Genomic DNA, 19,962 nt, shown 5'->3' on the forward strand with positions numbered 1-19,962 from the left:
CAGGCGCGGTAGGGACGCCGGGCCAAAGGGGGCGGAACCTCAAATGAAATAGCCCCGCCCCTCTATCCTCACTGCTGGGGCCAGGGAGATGGGCAGCCACCGAGTCAGAGTGCGCGCGCGCTCCGCCACGCGGACCCTCGATGGGACGAGGCGGGGAGAAGGGCTAGGCTTGGAGGGGGAGGAGCTCAGCACGCAGTCCGACAACTGGCCGTGGAGAGGGCTGCAGCGCATGCGCTCGCCCCGCCTTAGCGCTGAGCCCGAGCTTGTTGCTAGGGGAAGCTTTGAGGGGGCGCGAGTGGAAGGAAAGAAGAAGCCGGGATCTGCGCCTGCGTATAAGGTAGCGGTTGGGAGGGGCAAGGGAAGGAGACTTGCTGGGCGCAGAAAAGGCGGGAAAATGGACTGCTCTGGTTAGTAACTATACAGCCAGGGCGTGGGCTCCCAAGTTCGAGGAATCTTTGCTGGGAAAACTCAATCTGTCAAATCCCTTCAGGAAGCAAGCCGTTCACAATTGCATGACCTGCACAAGGTCACACAGCATTTATGTCAAAGCATCCCCATGGTTCTCTCAACTAGTTGGAACTATCGATTTTCTTTCATAGAAAAAAACAAGACGTAAGGTGGCAGAGCTGCGGTCAAAACCAGGTGTTTTCCAAAGGCAAGTCACAATAGAGGATAGAGCTGCAGTAATCCACGCCCTATGCCAGCCTGTATCCCAAACTGAAGAGTCAACAAGGAAAAGTCCCCCAAACCTGTCTACCCTGAAATTCCCACCTCAACCCAATCCCCAATAAACATCCTGGGCAACACTGGGCAAAAAAGCCTTTTATTTTCCCCCACATTCCAGCTCTCCATTTTTTGTAACATTTCTTCCAACTTAGAACAAAGTCTGGAGAAGTTGATTCACACCTGGAGAAAAAGAAGATTAAAAACAAGGGCAGAGGGTGCCTGGGTGGCTCAGTTGGTTAAGCGACTGCCTTTGGCTCAGTTGGTTAAGCGACTGCCTTTGGCTCAGGTCATGATCCTGGAGTCACGGGATCGAGTCCCGCATCAGGCTCCCTGCTCAGCAGGCAGTCTGCTTCTCCCTCTGACCCTCCCCCCTCTCATGTGCTCTCTCTTTCTCTCAAATAAATAAAATCTTTAAAAAAAAAAAACAAAACACAAGGGCAGAGGGGCGCTTGGGTGCCTCAGTCCGTTAAATGTCTGCCTTCAGCTCAGGTTATGATCCTGGAGTGCTGAGATCGAGCCCCACGTTCTGGGCTCCCTGCTCAGCGGGGAGTCTGCTTCTCCCTCTGCCTCTGCTCCTCCCCCTGCTCGTGCTCTCTCACTCACTCTCTCAAATAAATAAAATTAAAAAACAAAAAAACAGGGCAGATCAGAGGGCTGTTGGGGGAAGCTCTGGGATGGCTGCAAAGAATGAGCAAGGAGCAGAGGAAGTGGGTACAAGCACTCATCCCAACTGGGTGGGTGGCTTCAGGACCCCAGGATCTGCTAGGAGCCAGAAAGCCTTCATTTCCCAGTCCACGCAGATCTAAGAAAAGCTAGGAGGGTTCCACCATCTCCTATCCCAAGTAGGTGGAGCCTAGCCCTGAGCAAAATAAGCAAAGTTGATCTTGAGCATCCAGTTCCTCTGGCCAGAGCCCTTCCCTGGGCTTGGTCTGTTTCCACTTCTGCCATGGCTATCTCCTAGGGTACAGCAGCTAGTCACTGAAGCTGAGAACAGTTTAAGAGCTGGGTGCACAACAGATAACTCTCAAATTATATGATCTCCACCTCACAGAGTGAGACTTTTTTACAGAAATATCTTTTTCCTTAATGAGCGGACACATGGACTAGTTAGCCAATATGTTCCCCGCCCACTGCCACCTTTGTGAGGTGTGTTCCTCCAAAGATCCTGTTAGCAAAATCAACTTTTTCTAAATGCAATGAAGGCTGATGGAAAAGAGAAAGTGTATGTAAAATGCTTGGGCACATACTATGTGCCTAGTAAATGCGCATCATCAATCCTTTTGTGCTGTTCAAGGTGAGTTTTACAAAATTTGCATCACAAAACTGGGTATCAGAATTTCAGGACAAAAGCAAGGCAAACATAATTCATATCCAGGATGCATCATCAAATGTGAACCCTGTTAACTCACCACTGTTGCCAAAAAGCTTGGATGTGAACTACAGCTATGGATGAATCTTAAAATCAGAATGTTAACCGCAAGAAGTCAGTCACACAAAAATATGTACGATTCCATCTACATAAAGTGTAAAAATAAGTAAAACCAAACCATATTGTTTAGGAATTACTCTATCTCAGTTATAATTGCCACCTCCACCCCACCCCCTACTCCCACAGGACTGGGGCGAAGAACCTTACCTGAGAACAAGATGGGAACTAGGCCAGTGCCCTCAGAGCCGGGTTCTAGACCAGTGGGACTCCCGGCGTGGGTGGAAGCACACAGCAGTGAGACAGCAGAGAAGGCCACAGAAGAGAAGCAGGAAGGAGCCCAAAACAAGCAGTCTGGAGCCACACAGAGCCAGCTCCTCCTAAGGATGGCCAAAGGGAGGGAAGGAGGAATGAATGAGAGGGAAGGAGGGTGGAGAATCTTCCTCTGGGAAGACATCTTATCCCCGGGGCCAAGAGCTATAGAGAGAAGCCCCCATGAGGGGAGAGGGCTCTCTACATCCAGTGAGCAACCAAAGGGAAAATGTAATTTCTATACAAGCTAATTGTCTCAATGGTCTATGAACTGCTTTCTTGCCCAACCATTGAAGTGAACCCCCATAATGTCTCCATTAGATAGGAAATTCACTACTGCCCACATTTTAAATGTGCTCAAGCAGGGCCCGGTCTGGAAACCGTATTTTCTCTGATTCTAAGCTCCCAGGTGATGCTCCTTGCCAGGTCTTTGCAAATGTGAGAGAAAAGCACATAGCAGCCTCCTAACTCTAACCTCTAACTGGTCTGTCTCCTCTACTCAGTCTCTCTCACCCAGCACCAATGGCCCCCATGGCCTGCAGTATCAAGTCTCAGTGTTTTAGCCTCAAGTCACAGTGCCTCACAATCAGGCCCCTGCCTCTCCCCCTCAGTCATTCCTAAGCCCCTCCTCATGGAGCGCCCTCGAAGGCTGAACACTTCAATCTCCAGGCCTGTGCTCGTGCTGGTCCTTTTGCCTGGAATGTGTTTCCCTTCTCCTGAACCCCCTCTATCGCATTCTCAGCCCACATCTTCCTCCTCTTCAAGGGTCACCCTGAAAGGGCAGACAAAGCCTGGGACTGCAGTCAGAAGGCATAGGTTGAAATCCTGGGTCTGCCACTTATCCAGTTGTGTGGCCTTGGGCAATTCACTCCCTCTCTCTAAGCCTGTTTCCTCATCTGTAAAATGGGATAATAACAGCTACCTCAAAAGGCTATTTTAAGGTCAGATGAGATAATGAACCTGAAAGCACTTTGTACATTATAAACTACTGTACACAGTTCTCTTTCTTAAACGCCACCTTCTCTGTGAAGCACTCTCCATAAGTATTCAAGTTAGGGTTAATTGCTCCTTACTCCATGTTTGAATAACACTTTGCTCACATCTCTATGATAGCGATTAGCCCATTCTGCCACTTCTTACAGCTTCTGCATTCCTTTAAGGTGGAGATCATATTTTATTCTGTGTAAAGACAATCATTAATAGTAATAGCTGTCACTCACCCAATCTCTATTATGTAGCAGGCGTTGTACTGGGCACCTGACATTCATTCTCATTCATCTTTATTTGTTGGCATCAGGAGATAGTATCATGTTTTCCATTTTACAGATGAGGAAGCTGAGACTCAGAGAAGCTCAGATGCTTGCTCAAGGTCACACAGCCTCTGAGGCAGAATTATAGACTATGAAACCCCAACAACCTGAGGCTCTTACCGAGGTGAGCAACTTGGTGAGCACAAGGCCTTCGTGGCTCCAGACCCTGATACACTCCTCAGCCATCTCAGGACTCAAGGTGGCATTTCCTGCTCCCTCCTCTGAGCAGGAGAGGGGTGGCTGGCTGGAGGGCAGGATTCCTGGAGCAGCACTAAAATACAGGCAGGTTCCTGGGGTCCTTTCTGTGGTCACCCTGGCAGTAATGAGGACGAGCTCTCTTGCAGAAGATCCTATGAGAAGCAAAGGACAGGCAGTGGAAGAAGATGGAGGGTGGGGTGGAAGCCATTCATCTTCAGACTTCCATTCATTTCTAAGGCTTCCTTCAGTAACAGCTGTTTTGGCATTGAGTCTATTCAATAAAGTTCTCTATATACTATCCCTGCGCCATTGAGAAATGACAATAACTATGTACCAATTTAAACAAAAAATTAAGTTTGCTTGCAATCAATAAAACAATCATGCTAATACTCACAAAGTTGCAGTGAAACTGGGGCAGATACACATTGCCAATGTCAGTCTGTATAAACGAGCCTGTCCTTTTTAAGAAAGCAGTCCCTACTAGGTACCAAAATCCATGAATAGGTTCACACCCCATTCCAAATTAGCGGGGAAATTTAGTCAATGGCCTTGGGACAATTTCCATTTGGGGAAAAAAAAAGTTAGACTCATCGCACACTACAAAATAAAGTCCAGATGTGTTAGAGATCTATACAAACACATTAAACCAAACAAAACCCAAAGAAAATACAGAAGAATATTTTCTAAGTTTAAAGTGGGGGAAGGCCTTCCTAAAAAAGACACAAGACCTATAAGCCTGAGTAAAGGGTGAGAGCAATAAACTTAACCTTGTAACAGTTGAAGGCTTCTCTATGATGAAAGATAAAAAAAAAAAAAAAGTAACAGTATGGATGAAAATATCTATCCATTTTTTGTAAAGATTTATTTACTGGGGGGAAGGGCAGCAGGAGAGACTCTTTAAAAGCCGACTCCCCTCTGAGCGAGGAACCCATGGGACTTGATCTCATAACCCATGAGATCCTGACCTGAGCCAAAACCAAGAGTTGGATGCTTAACAGACTGAGCCACCCAGGTGCCCCAAAATGCCTATATTTAATTGGCAAAAAGGTTAACAATCCAGAATATATAAGGATCTTCTAAAAATCAAGAAGATAAAACAAGCAACTTAAAAGACAAATGAGCAAAGTATATGAACAGGAAATTCATGGAGGCATGAAAACGGCCAAATAAACCTAACAAGAAGATGTTCAAGCTCACTAACAATCAGAAGAAAGTAAATGAAAACAATCAGGCAATTTCTTTGGTCATTAAATTGGTAAAAATTAAAAAGACTGATAATAACAAGAGTTGCTGAAGATGTGGGGAAATGGGCACTCTCAATGAGTGACACCTTTTAGAAGACAATGTAGCTGTACCTGTTACAATTTTAAATGGGTACAGATTATGACTGAAAGATGCCCATCAAACTGTGGACACTGCAGGGGAGGTGGGACGGATTGTTACATGTGCTTTGTATACTTCTTTGTGATACGAATCCACAACAAAACACATTTGTCTATTAAAAAAAGGTCCATACCCTTTGACTCAGTAATACCACTTACAGAAACTCATCGTAAGGAAAGGATTCAAAAGAAAGATGCCGGGGCGCCTGGGTGGCTCAGTCATTAAGCGTCTGCCTTCGGCTCAGGTCATGATCCCAGGGTCCTGGGATCGAGTCCCACATCAGGCTCCCTGCTCAGCAGGAAGCCTGCTTCTCCCTCTCCCACTCCCCCTGCTTGTGTTCCTGCTCTCGCTATCTCTCTCTCTGTCAAATAAATAAATAAAATCTTTAAAAAAAAAAAAAAAAGATGCCAAGTATACCAAGATGTTTATTGTGACTTCACCAAAAAAAAAAAGGAAGCAATAGAGATGTTTAACACTAGGAAAAGCATTACAAATGATGGCCCAAGCACTTAATGGATCACCTTACATCCATTAAAATAATAACATTCAGGCCAGGCAGAAAAAAAAAAAATGATGTCATAAGCGAAAAAAGAGAAATACAAACCAGGATGTATACATATATATATATATATATATATATATATATATATATATATATATAATAATGACAACTAAGAAATGCACATGCAAAACTGTCTAAGAGAACCACCCCCCGTTTCTCTATGTTCCCCAGATTGAATCAGTCACCATGTCCTGTCAATCCACTGCCAATATCTCTCTCAGATCAGTCCCCTTCTTCAACGGCATTGTCTTAGCTAGGGTGTCCTCATCATCGTTCTATTGCAACCACCTCCTACCTGCTCTTCCTGCCATTGGACACACTTTTACCAGGCAGTCAGCCAACAGAGTGTGATCTTTTTAAAACAACAACAACAAAACCTTACTATTTTCCTGACAAAAATTTTGAGTTTGCCCAATGTACTAGATAAAGTTCAACTACCTGGGCTTGGCACACAAGACCCTCCAGAGGATTCTCTCTGCTTCCTCAAACACATCTCTTGCCACTCATTCAACACTCCTTCCCCTGCACCAGTCAAACTGAACCCCCTGAAGTTCTCAAACATGCCATTATGGTCCCCATCTGCATGCCTTTGCATATGCTTGTCCCTCTGGCTGGAAGAGCACACTCCTAAACCTCCATCAAGCCTCAGCTCAGGCACTGAATCCTTGGAAAAGCCTCTTCACTAACCCTGTTTGACAGACTCCTGAGTATTCCCACTGTACCTTGTGTGCTACTTTACACACTGAAAGGTATTTACTTCTGTTCACATCTGTATCCTTGCTAGACTGTAAGCAGCTTGAGGTGAGGACCCATGTCTTACACATCTCTATATTCCCCATGCTTGGTACATAGTAGGTGCTCAGTAATTATTGCTTAGATGGTGCAATCACAGGTGGATTATTTTTTATTTTGTTCAGAATAATCTTTGATGATATTATTCTGTTTCTGACCATCATAAAAAGAACAGGGCTTAACGACTGATTCACCCAGGTGCCCCTAAATACAAGTCTCTTATCTGATGTTTGCATCAGATAAGATACAGAAGCAGAACTTGAGAAGCTGATCCTAAAATCCGTATGGTAATTAAAGGGATCTGGAATAAGCAAAATAATTTTTACAAATAAGAACAAAGTTGGAGGACTCATATTTTCTGATTTCAAACTTAATACAAAGCTGCAGTAATTAAGAGTGTGGTGCTACCATAAGGACAGACACATAAATCAATGGAATAAAACTGAGAGTCCAGAAATAAACCTATATATACATCTATGGTCAATTGATTTTCAATAAGGGTGCCAAGACTATTCAAAGGGAAAGAACAGTCTTTTCAACAAAACATGCTGGCACAACTGGATGGCCACTTGCAAAAGAATGAAGTTGGACCCCATCCTCACACCATTCACAAAAATCAACTCAAAATGAATCATAGAGCTAAATGTAAGAGTTAAAACTATAAAATTTTAGTAGAAAATATAGGGGTAAATCTTCATGAGGTTGAATTAGGCAAAGCCTGCTTACTAAAAGCACAAGCAACTAAAGAAAAAATAAACTTGTGGCGCCTGGGTGGCTCAGTTGGTTAAGTGTCTGCCTTCGGCTCAGGTCATGATCCTGGGGTCCTGGGCTCAAGCCCTGCAGTGGGCTCCCTGCTCAGTGGGAAGTCTGCTTCTCCCTCTGCCCCTCCCCTGCTCATGCTCTCTCTCTCTCAAATAAATAAAATCTTAAAAAACAAAACAAAACACCATCAATAAAGTGAAAAGACAACCCAGAGAATGGGAGAAAATATTTGCAAATCATACACATCAGATAAGAGACTTGTATTTAGGGGCACCTGGGTGGATCAGTCGTTAAGCATCTGCCTTCGGCTCAGGTCATGATCCCAGAGTCCTGGGATCGAGCCCCACATCAGGCTCCCTGCTCCACGGGAAGCCTGCTTCTCCCTCTCTCACTCTCCCTGCTTGTATTCCCTCTCTCGCTCTCTCTCTGTCAAATAAATAAATAAAAATCTTTAAAAAAAAAAAAAGAGAAACTTGTATTTAGAAAATATAAAGAACTCATATAACTCAATAATTAAAAGGCAAATTATCCAATTTTTTTTAAAAGGCAAAACTCCGAATATACATTTCTTGAAAGAAGATAGACAAATGACCAAGGAGGGCATAAAAAAAAATGCTCAGTATCATTAACCATGCCAATCAGAACCACAGTGAGATACTACTTCCCAAAGACTAAGATGGCTAGAATAAAAAAAAGACAGATAATAACAAGTGTTGGCAAGGACGTGGAGAAACTGGAACTCACACACTGCTGGGGGGGAAGCAAAATGGTGCAGCCACTTTGGAAAATGGTCTCACAGTTCCTCAAAAGATTAAACGCAGAGTTACAATATGACCCAGCAATTCCACTTCTAGGTATTTCACTTCCCCCAGGAGAAATGAAAATGTATGATCATACAAAATCTTGCATGCGAATGTTGACAGCAGCATTGTTCGTAACAGTCAAAAAGTAGAAACAACCCAAATGTCAAACAACTGATGAATAGATAAATAAGATGTGGAATATCCATACAATGTGTTATTCAGCAATAGAAACACAAAGTACTGATACGTGCTATGACATGGATGAACCTTGAAAACATACTGATTGAAAGAAGCCAGTCACAAAAGAGCACACATTGTATGAAATGTTCAGAATGAGCAAATCTACAGAAAAAGAAAGGTATATAGTTGCCTGGGTCTGGGAGGTTAGGAGGAAAAGGGGAGTGACCGCTAATGGGTACAGGATTTCTTTTGAGATAATGAAATGCTCTAAAATTGATTGTGGTGATAGTTGCACACTTTTGTGACAATACGTAAAGCCACTGAATTGCACATTTTAAATGTGTGAATTTTGGGGCGCCTGGGTGGCTCAGTCGGTTGAGTGTCTGCCTTCGGCTCAGGTCATGATCTCAGGGTCCTGAGATCGAGCCCCACATCGGGCTCCCTGCTCAGTGGGGAGCCTGCTTCTCCCTCCCCCCCCCGGTCATGTGCTCTCTCTCTCACTCACTCTTTCTCTCAAATAAATAAAATCTTAAAAAAAAATTTTTTTTTAATTTTAAAAATGTGTGAATTTTGTTATATGATCATATCTCAATAAAGCTGATATACATATATTTACAAAATAAAAAACAGGAAAAATTATCTCAAGTCTGTATATTATCAGACACCTTCCTTTACTCTCATTCTTTGACCACACACATGTACACCTGGACATCAGAGACCTCCCCCCGCCACACACACACACACATGCACACACACACGAAATTCACAAGGGAATCTTAGAATTGGAAAGGACCTCAGAAGGCAGAAAGTTCCACCTTTCTCTCCTCCCTTTTCATTTCCCCAATTTCAGACAAGGAACCTGAGCCCAAATCTCACACAGGAATCAATGGCACCCACTGACTCCCTCCCCTCCCCCCATCATTTCCCCAGAAGACTCTCAGCTCTGTGGGAATGGATGATGTCTAATTTTTTTCTGTATCCTCCATAGCACATGGCGCTGTGGTAAGAACAGAGCAGGCACTCAGGACACTTGCTTAATTGAAGAGGACATGCTTGAATATCCCTGAGGAAAAAGAAGGTGTCTCTAAGAGAAGAAAGCAATAGGGATGAAGAGTGATAAGAAAGAACATTAGGTCAAATCTACCCCATCTCATCGCACCTCCAAGGATGAACCTCAGAGCTGGAAGGGAAGAGAGAAAACACTTAGAGGGAACCCACATAGTGTCACTGTGTTCACTGAAAGTATCTAGTCCTTACTACAGCAGAAGTGACTAAGGTCTTGGGATATGCCCAAGGTAACCAGGCTAGGGAGGTCAGAGACAGTACCCATCCCTAAGTGTTCTGACACCCAACCCACAGTCCTCCTTGATCTCACCTTTCAATCCCATCTGACTAGCCTGGACCGTGGCTTGGAATGTCTGTGTCTTGTTCCTGTCTGGACCATCTCCGAAGTTCAAGGTGGTCAGTAAGCCCACGACTTGAGGCCCACGCCACTTCCCTGTGACTGTCCCATTCACCGGGCACAGGGTCAGCTGGCCAAAAGATCTCAAGAAAGAGACCCAGTCCTGTGTGCAAAAGAAAGGTGGAAGAGAGGTGAGAGATTAGCAGCATGAGCAGGCCTGTGCGAAAAGGACGAAGAAGGTACTCACCTGAGGGATGTCAGGGCTGCGCAAGCCCGTCCTGTGGGTGAGGAGGAAGCTGCCAAGGCCCAGGCCTGAAAGGCCAAGAAGCAGCAGGATCAAAGTGGCACAGACCAGAGGTGGGTGGTGGGCCAGACAGAGATGCAGGTTGTGCCCTGCCTGGCAGCTGCCCATGGAGAGGAGAGGGGTCCGGGCCTCCACGGAGAGCCTGCTGGAGGACAGGAAGGAAGAACTGGACAAGAGCCTGCCAGTCAGAAGGCACTTACCCATTTTATTCAAAGGGAAGTTAAAGCACTGAAAAGACAAGGGACTTGCCCAAGGCCACACAGCCAGTTAGTGGCAGCGCCAGAACAAGAATCCAGGGCTCTTAACTCCAAGTGTTCATCCCCATGCACCACTTAATAAATGTTTGCTGTATTTCATTTCTCAAGTAATCAAGGCAGAAGCGAAACAGAGCACACTGTGCTGGAAAGAGGAACCCAAAAGGAGAATTCTTAAGGGGAGAAATTCAGGAGGCAGCTGTTCTGGGGCTAGGGTTTGGCTCAAGAATGGTTCCATCCAATTGCCTAGACAAAGGAAGTGTCTGATGAAAAGAACTCCACTCTGGAGCAAAAACGGTTCAATCTGTATCCTCCTCTGCTACTCACTGGCTATGTGAGGAAAATCAGTTAACCTTTGGGAGCTTACGGATCCGTGAAAGAATGCCAAATAATGAGGACCAAAATGTGACAGAGAAAGCAGTTTTGCATAGTACTCGGCCTTGCAGGAACTCAACAATGTCCATTTCCTTTCCATTTCACTGTTTCATACTGATCTTTAAAACCAGGTGAAGCAAGGCAATAAATACTGTGGTGGAAACTGAGGTTCGGGGACTTTCACAAAGGTGTGGCAGGGCCAAGGTCTGAAACCCGTCTTCTGCTCCCAGGTAGAGTTACTTCTCCCAAGCGAGAAGCGATAGCCCGATGAAAAGGAACCTCTGGAAGACGGGATAAACATATGGGGTGGGGGGAGAAGGAGGGCTCCAGGGAAATGCAGGTGTCACAGATGCCCAGTCCCTGCCCTGCCTCCCGTCCCGGCACATCTGGAAAGGGGGAGAAAGCACGAAGGGGGAGGGCAGAGCCTGAGTTCTGCGGCTGGCGGTGCCCCTGAGCCTCCCCTCCCCCCGCAAGGCCCCTCCTGCAGGAACTCAACACCCGCAACATCCCTTCCCGGTCCTGCGGCGTCGGGTCCGCCTGCCGCTCCCCCTCACCACTCGGAGCCGTGCGGAGGCCGGCGCCCCCCGCGACGTCACGCGTGGAGCAGCGAAGGGGCGGGGTCCGTGCTCCCCCCCACCAACCCCCACCCACGCGGTGGGGATTCGCATGCGCGGTGTCTACGCGGGCAGCAGCCCGGCCCCTCCCAGGCCGGCTTGGGGGGTACCAAGAAGGAACCCAGTGAAGGGGCAACGGAGAGGAAACTACTCCGCGGTAGGTGAGTAAGAGGGAGAGAAGGCAAAGGAGCTGATTGTGGGGACGTTGTTAGAACTGTAAAGCCTCACTCCGGAGACACTGTGGGGCGTTTCAACGAGAATCGCGTCGCAGGCATTTTTCTGTTGCTCGTCCCCCTCCCGCGCCAATCGCACAGCCCGGCCGCGCCCAGGTTCCGGATCTGAGTTTGGGGTCCGCCTGGGGGCGGAACTCCAGCCCTGTGATTCTGGCCTTCCGGACTCTTTGAGCTCGGTTCTTCTCGGCAGCCCCAACGTCTGCACCTTATGCTTGGCCCCTGGTTTTAGTGAGTCCTTAATGCATAGGATCCTATAGCTGCCAGACTGTTCAATAGAGACCATCTCATTTCATTTCTGCCGTATTTTAGAGATGAGAACACCGACGTCCCCCTTACCTGAAATAGCAGGACGGATGGAGCCAAGAACCCGGGGTTCAAATCCTAACTTTGTGCCTGCCTCTGCACAAGCCATAACCGTGCTCTTTTTGGGGGAGCTGAGTTTGTTAAAGGGGTTCAACCCACCTACCTCACTGGTTGGATGGGAAGCTTAAGAAACAAAGTGTGGGAAAACATGGGCCCAGTGTGCACTGAGCACAAAACCGCGCTGGACAAAAATGCTCTTTGAAACAAAATCTTAGTGCTCAACTCTACTGAGGCTCCGTTAAGACAGAGACAAGGTCATTCCTGTACCACCCGCTCCGCAAAAGTTTATGGCCCCAAATCCTTTCCCATGTGGTAAAATGATATTCAACAAGGGTGCCAGGACCATTCCATGAGGTAAATCTACTCTTTTCAACAAACAGTATTGGGAAACCTGGATATTCACATGTGAAAGAATGAAGTTAAACCTTTACCTTATACACCATATACAGAAGTTAATTCATAATGCACAAAGAACTACATGTAAGAGCTGAAAGTATAAAACTCTTAGAAGAAAACAGGAAAGCTTCATGACATTGGATTTGGCAATGATTTCTTGGGCATGACAGCCAAAGCACAGACAGCAAAAGAAAAAAGATAGGTAAGTTGGACTACATCAAAATTTAAAATTTCTGTGCGTCAAAGTACGCAACAGAGTGAAAAGGCAACCCATGGAATGGGAGGAAATATCTGCAAAGCATGTATCTGCTAAAGAGTAAATAATAATATAGAATATGTAAAGAACTCTTACAATGTAACACAGGAACAAAAATCCTGGTTAAAAAATAGGCAAAGGACTTGAAGGTATTTCTCCAAAGATATACAAATGGCCAATAGGCACATGAAGAGAAACTCAACATTACTAATCATTAGGGAAATGCAAATGAAAACCACAATTAGATACATCTCACAGCTATTGGATGGCTACTATTAAAAAAAAAAAAGGAAAGTGTTAACAAGGCTGTGGAGAAATTAGAACCCTTTTGCACTGTGGGTGGGAACTTAAAATGGTACAACCACTAGGGAAAACAGAATGGTGGCTCTTCAGAAAATTAAAACTAGAATTATGAGAGGCACCTGGCTGGCTCAGTTGGTGGAGTGTGTGATTCCTGATCTCGGGGTTGTGAGTTTGGGTCCCACATTGGGTGTAGAGATTACTTAAAAAAAAAATCTTAAAAAAAATAGAATTACCATACTATCCAGCAATTCCACTTTGGAGTACATACCCCAAAGAATTGAAAGTAAAATCTCTAAAAAATATTTGTATACCCATGTTCATAGCAGCATTATTCACAAGAGCTAAAAGGTGGAAGCAACCCAAGGGTCCATGAACAGATGAATGGATAGAGAAAATATGGTATATACATACAATGAAATATTATTCAGCCTTTAAAAGGAAGGAAATTCTTTTTTATATATATATTTATTTATTTGACAGAGAGAGAGAGAGAGATCACAAGCAGGGGGCTGGGGGGGGGCAGAGGGAGAGGAAAAAGCAGGCTCTTGGGTGGAGCAGGGAGCCCAACGCGGGGCTGGATCCCAGGACCCCAGGATCATGACCTGAGCCACCCAGGCACCCCTAAAAGGAAGGAAATTCTGATACATACTATAACATGGATGAACCTTGAGGACATTTTACTAAGTGAAATAAGCCAATCACAAAAAGAGAAATACTAGGGACGCCTGGGTGGCTCAGTCGGTTAAGCGTCTGCCTTCAGCTCAGGTCATGATCCCAGGGTCCTGGGATCGAGTCCCGCATCGGGCTCCCTGCTCCGCGGGGAGCCTGCTTCTCCCTCTGCCTCTCTCTCTCTCTATCTCTCATGAATAAATAAATAAAAAATCTTTAAAAAATAAAAAAGAGAAATACTATAAGATTTCACTGATAAGAGGTATAGAATAGTCAAATTCATAGAGACAGAAAGTAGAATGGTGGCTGCCAGGGGGTGGGGGGTGTGGGGACAGGAATGGGGAGTTACTGTTTCATGGGTACAGAGTTTCAGTTTTGCAAGATGAAAAGAATTCTGGAGATGAATGATGGTAATGGTTGCACAAGGTGAATGTAATTAACACTACTGAATTTCTACACTTAAAAATGTACACATAGGGGCGCCTGGGTGGCTCAGTCGTTAAGCGGTGCCTTCGGCTCAGGTCATGATCCCAGGGTCCTGGGATCGAGTCTCAAATCGGGCTCCCTGCTCAGCGGGGAGCCTGCTTCTCCCTCTCCCACTCCCCCTGCTTGTGTTCCTGCTCTCGCTGTGTCTCTGTCAAATAAATAAAATCTTAAAAAAAAAAAAAAGGTCTTTTCATAGTTTGAGCACAGTATTTACTCAATAAATATTTGTTGTTTAATGTATTGAAAACGACTTCTTACAGGCCAGTTTGCCAGGGGAACTTAGCAATTTTCAGTTTCATTTTAAAATTGGGAGCACACTGCCCATGCTGAATGTTTGTGAAATTTAGGTTAAAAGCTAAAAGAAAGTTTATTTGGTCGACAGTTATTTTTTAGTGCTACTAAAAATAGCACTAAATTTTAGGACTACTATGGTCCAGGCACAAAATTAATATCCATATAGCAAAAGCTTTGTCAATGTTTCCACTTAATGACAAGTCTAATTTGTAGGGCAAGATAAGACATGAAAATGCCCAGTGTAGTGCTGGTACACAATAGGAAGTCAACAAATGTGAGTTTCCCTTCATTATTCTTGTGCTACAGAGTAATTAGGCATATTTGGAGAGCAGTTCTTGTAAATGACCACAATTGATATTTACTTATGTAGCCCAATGAACAAATTCTACGGACCACTAGAGACAAACTGGTTAGAGCAAGGAACTGCCTGAAGGCCTGGAAATCAGGGTAAATGGATGTAAACAAATGTCTTATATAGAAAAAAAAAAAGTTGGGGTGGGGAGGAGCACAAGAGGACACAAAATTGTTGGTGCATTGTAATCCGCCAGCATTATACCAATGTTCTGACTTGGTAATCCACTCATCAGGTCCTGAAGGTGGATGTTACTGGAGAAAACTGGTCCTAGGCAGCTTAAATAATTCAAACAAGGTCACACAGTAGTAGGAGGCAGAAGCTGGCTTATGATTCAAGCCTGACTACAAACAAATGTGAGAATGCAAATGTGAGAATCAGAAAGCCAATTGAGAAGCGAATCACCCAGTCTTTTGGAAGGAATTGGGAGAGGGGTTCCTCCATCACTCCACAATGATAGATTCTTCTAGGTGCCCTGGCCCAGATAAAAGCTCTCAGGGATCTGTTTGATTTTTTTCCTTCTATATTATCAAGCTCTAAAACTCTTTGGAGTCACAGACCTCTGTGAAAATCTGATGAAAGCTTTTCATTCAGTCAGATATTCATTCAATAAACATCTCTGAGCTACCAGGCAGTATTCTGCGAACTGGGAATATAATGGTGGACAAAGTATTCAGGATCCCTAGCCTTCTGGAAAGTAAAATCTGCCTACGGACCTTCTCCATGGAAAAAGGCACTTTTGCCTGAATGTTTATATACAGTTTCAATCAGCAGAACCTTAGTCATCTTGGAGCCTATCCTTGGACAAGGGCCCCTACATATTGCATAAGGTTCCTTCAATTGGACTTCAATTTTGTGTTTAGTTTCATATCAGGACTTCTTGACAAAGTTAGTCTTTTTCCTTTTACTTCTTGGTTTTATCCTGTGTTATTCATCTATTCAATCAACTCATTCATTCATTCAACAAACACTTGAACACTTGTTTAATGCCAGGCACTTGGTTAGGCACTGAGGGAAGCCACATTTCCTACCAATGAAAAGCCTTAGTGAAAGAGACAGATGCACAAAAAATTATGATAAAATGTCAAATACCATAATAGATAGATGATACCATAATATAAAAAAACAACAACTACTCTTTTCTGAATAACGTCTAAATGGGTCAAACATTTAATGGCCCTCAAATGTCGTCTTATCAATAACAAAACCAAATCAGCATTATCCCTACTTTACAGGTGAGAAAACCAAGGCTTAGCAATGTTAGGAAACTTGCCCATGATTTTCAACTAGTCAACAGCTATATGTAATACACACATATCAAGCACACACATGCACACACACATACACATGATACAAATATTGAGAAAAAAAAAGAATATGTTTGCAAACCTGGAATAAGATACCTTCTAATGCAAGACATAAATACCAGAAGCCGTAAATGAAAAAATGGATCAACTTAACATTTAAAATTAAAAGCCTCTACAGGGGCGCCTGGGTGGCTCAGTTGGTTAAGCGACTGCCTTCGGCTCAGGTCATGATCCTGGAGTCCCGGGATCGAGTCCCACATCGGGCTCCCTGCTTAGCGGGGGGTCTGCTTCTCCCTCTGACCCTCTTCCCTCTCGTGCTCTCTGTCTCTCATTCTCTCTCTCAAATAAATAAATAAAATCTTTAGGGCGCCTGGGTGGCTCAGTCGTTAAGCGTCTGCCTTCGGCTCAGGTCATGATCCCGGGGTCCTGGGATCGAGTCCCACATCGGGCTCCCTGCTCGGCAGGAAGCCTGCTTCTCCCTCTCCCACTCCCCCTGCTTGTGTTCCTGCTCTCGCTGTCTCTCTCTCTGTCAAATAAATAAATAAAATCTTTAAAAAATAAATAAATAAATAAATAAATAAAATCTTTAAAAAAAAAAAGAATGAGATGTTGCCATCTGCAACAACATGGATGGAACTAGAGGGCATTATGCCAAGTGAAATAAGTCGGAGAAAGAGAAATATAATATGATTTCACTTAAATGTGTAATTTAAAAAAACAAAACAAAAAAAAACCCAGTCTTAAATACAGAGAACACACTGCGAGCTGCCAGAGGGGAAGTGGGTGGGGAGATGGGCAAAATAGATAAAGGGGATTAAAAGGTACAAAAAAAATTTAAAAGTCTCTATTTGATGAAGGATTTCATACAAGTGAGAAGTAGGAGAAAATAACTGTAATATATATTAATGGTCAAGGGATTAGTAGTAGCTAATAATGCCCCCCTACCAGGTGAAATTTACATAAAGTAAAATGCACAGATCTTAAGTATGAAATTTCATAAGTTTTGACAAATGTAATGCCCATGTAAACGCCCCAATCAAAACATAAAACATTTCCATCACTCCAGGAACTTCCTTCATTCCCCTTTCCAGTAACTCCCCATCTCCTCTGTCCAAAGGAGAACAACTATTCTCATGCTATCATCAAATACTTAATGTTATTTCTTTAAATGTTCAAGTTCTCGGGGCGCCTGGGTGGCTCAGTTGGTTAAGCGACTGCCTTCGGCTCGGGTCATGATCCTGGAGTCCCGGGATCGAGTCCCGCATCGGGCTCCCTGCTCGGCAGGGAGTCTGCTTCTCCCTCTGACCCTCCTCCCTCTCATGCTCTCTGTCTCTCATTCTCTCTCTCTCAAATAAATAAATAAAATCTTAAATGTTCAAGTTCTCTTAACTAGATTGTAAGTTTCTTTAAAGGAAGACCTGCCTATTTTTTTTTTTTGCCTATTTTTTTAGTGTGATAAAATACATATAAAGTTTGCCATTTTAATCATTTTAAAGTGTACAGTTTAGTGATACTACATTCATAATGTTGTACAACCATCACCACTATTTTTTCCCAAAACTTTTCATCACCCCAAACAGAAATTCTGTAACCATTAAGCAATTACCCATTACCCCCTTGACCCAGACCCCAGTGACCTCTTTTCTACTTTCTATTTCTATGAATTTGTCTATTCTAGATATTTCATATAAATAGAATCATATAATGTTTGTCCTTTTGTGTCTGGCTTATTTCTCTTAGCATAAGGTCTTCAGGGTTCATCCATGTTATAGTATATGTCAGAATTTCTTTTCTTTTTAAGGCTGAATAATATTCCATTGTGTATACACACCACATTTTGTTCATTCATTTGTAGATGGACACTTAGATTGTTTCCACATTTTGGCTATTGTGAATAATGCTGCTATGAACATTGGTGTACAAGTAACTGTTTGAGTCCTTGTTTTCAAATCTTATATGCCTAGAAATGGAATTGCTTGGTCCTATGGTGATCCTATGTTTACCTCTTTGAGAAACTGCCAGACTGTTTTCCACAGCGGCCACACCACATTCCATCCCCACTAGCAACATGCAAGGGCTCCAATATCTCCACATTCTCACCAACACATATTTTTATCTTTTTTATAACGGCCATCCTAGTACATTGGAAGTGGTGTCTCATTGTGGGTTTTACTTGCATTTCCTAATGACTAATGGCATTGAACATTTTTCATGTGCATATTTGTCATTTGTATGTGTTCTTTGAAAAAAATCAAGTGCTTTGTCCATTTTTGAATTAGGTTGTTTGTGCTTTTGTCATTTGAATTGTAGGGGTTCTTTATTCTGGAAATTAATCTCTTATCAGATATGTGATTTGCAAATATTTTCTCCCATTCTGTGTGTTGTCTTTTCACTCTCTCTCTCTTTTTTTTTTAAAGATTATTTATTTGACAGAGAGAAACACAGCGAGAGAGGGAACACAAGCAGGTGGAGTGGGGGAGGGAGAAGCAGGCTTCCCGCGTAGCAGGGAGCCCAATGCGCGGCTGGATCCCAGGACCCTGGGATCATAACCCGAGCCGAAGGCAGACGCTCAACAACTGAGCCACCCAGGTGCCCCGTCTTTTCACTCTCTTGATGGTGCCCTTTGATATACAAGTTTTTCATTCTGATGAAGTCTAATTTTTCTATTTTTTTTCTTTTGTTGCCTGTGCTTTGATGTAATATTTAAGAAATCATTGCCAAGGTCATGAAGATTCGTCCCTATATTTTCTTCTAAGAGTTTTATAGTTTTAGTTTTTTACATTTAAGTCTATTATTCATTTTCAATTAATTTTGTATATATGGTATAAGGGTCTAACTTCATTCTTTTGCATGTGGATATCCAGTTTTTCTGGCACCATTTCTCGAAAAGACTGTTCTTTCCCCCATTGAGTAATCTTGGCACACTTGTCAAAAATCAGTTAACCATATATAGAAGCATGTGTTTCAAGACTTGCAAAATATGGATCTAATAATTTTTTTTATTTTAATTCAATTAATTAACATATAATGTATTATTAGTTTCAGAGGTACAGTTCAGTGATTCATCAGTCTTATATAACACCCAGTGCTCATTACATCCCATGCCCTCCTTAATGTCTATCACCCAGTTACCCCATCTCCCACTCCCCCACCCCCAGCAACCCTCAGTTCGTTTCCTATGATTAAGAGTCTCTTATGGTTTGTCTCCCTCTGGGATTTAATCATTTTTCACAAGCTTTTTTCATACCTGTTTTTGGATGATCAGTGTATAGATGATATTTGAAGCCATTGATGAAAAAGAAGTTGTTTTCAAATTACATTATTGTCTAAATCTTTTTTTTTTTTTAAGATTTTATTTATTTATTTGAGAGAGAGAGAATGAGAGACAGAGAGCATGAGAGGGAGGAGGGTCAGAGGGAGAAGCAGACTCCCTGCTGAGCAGGGAGCCCGATGCGGGACTCGATCCCAGGACTCCAGGATCATGACCTGAGCCGAAGGCAGTCGCTTAACCAACTGAGCCACCCAGGTGCCCTGTCTAAATCTTTTTGATTGCACACGTCTATCAGGAAGAACTTTTGAGCCTATACCTTTGACAGATACAACTGTTTACTTGTAAAGTTTTTTACAATATTTATTAATGCATTACTTATTATATAAAACATGCAAAAAATAGATAATTGAAAAGTGTGAAAAAAATCAATTGACCTCAGATATGAGGGTTTATTTCTGAGTTCTCAATTGTATTCTATTGGTCTATATGTCCATCCTTTACCAATATCACACTGTCTCCATTACTGTAGTTTTGTAGGAAGTTGCAAAATCAGGGAGTGTGAGTCTTCCAACTTTGTTCTTCTTTTTCAAGATTGTTTTGGCTATTTGGGTTTTCTTGCAATTCCATAT

The 19,962-nt window shown here is 43.4% G+C and overlaps 1 protein-coding gene across 6 annotated transcripts; it reads right to left on the minus strand.

The window, feature by feature from the left end:
- Positions 1–804: 804 nt before the first annotated feature.
- TMEM219 (transmembrane protein 219) lies at positions 805–11,482 on the minus strand. 6 transcript variants are annotated; one of them, XM_044915106.1, is made up of 6 exons: positions 10,422–10,785; positions 10,104–10,302; positions 9,830–10,019; positions 3,895–4,124; positions 2,363–2,532; positions 805–906 (listed from the first exon to the last, which is right to left on the minus strand). In XM_044915106.1, the coding sequence occupies exons 2-5, from the start codon at positions 10,266–10,268 to the stop codon at positions 2,395–2,397; spliced, it is 723 nt and encodes a 240-aa protein (XP_044771041.1). In that variant the 5' UTR covers positions 10,269–10,302; positions 10,422–10,785; the 3' UTR covers positions 805–906; positions 2,363–2,394. The 6 variants fall into 6 exon arrangements, with proteins under 6 accessions (XP_044771041.1, XP_044771040.1, XP_044771039.1 ...); XM_044915105.1 differs by having other exon boundaries at positions 10,410–10,785; XM_044915104.1 differs by having other exon boundaries at positions 10,104–10,305; positions 10,410–10,785.
- Positions 11,483–19,962: the final 8,480 nt, after the last annotated feature.

The sequence above is a fragment of the Neomonachus schauinslandi genome, chromosome 5, assembly GCF_002201575.2.
Source record: "Neomonachus schauinslandi chromosome 5, ASM220157v2, whole genome shotgun sequence".
Lineage (NCBI taxonomy): Eukaryota > Metazoa > Chordata > Mammalia > Carnivora > Phocidae > Neomonachus > Neomonachus schauinslandi.

Excerpts from the sequence above, each read along its gene's own strand:
- TMEM219 (XM_021700530.2), bottom strand. The coding sequence starts at position 10,364 with ATGGGTAAGTGCCTTCTGACTGGCAGGCTCTTGTCCAGTTCTTCCTTC. Across the intron at positions 10,020-10,103 it reads GCAGCCCTGACATCCCTCAG|GACTGGGTCTCTTTCTTGAG; the intron begins GTGAGTACCTTC and ends TTTTGCACACAG. Across the intron at positions 4,125-9,829 it reads TAGTCAGATGGGATTGAAAG|GATCTTCTGCAAGAGAGCTC; the intron begins GTGAGATCAAGG and ends TGCTTCTCATAG.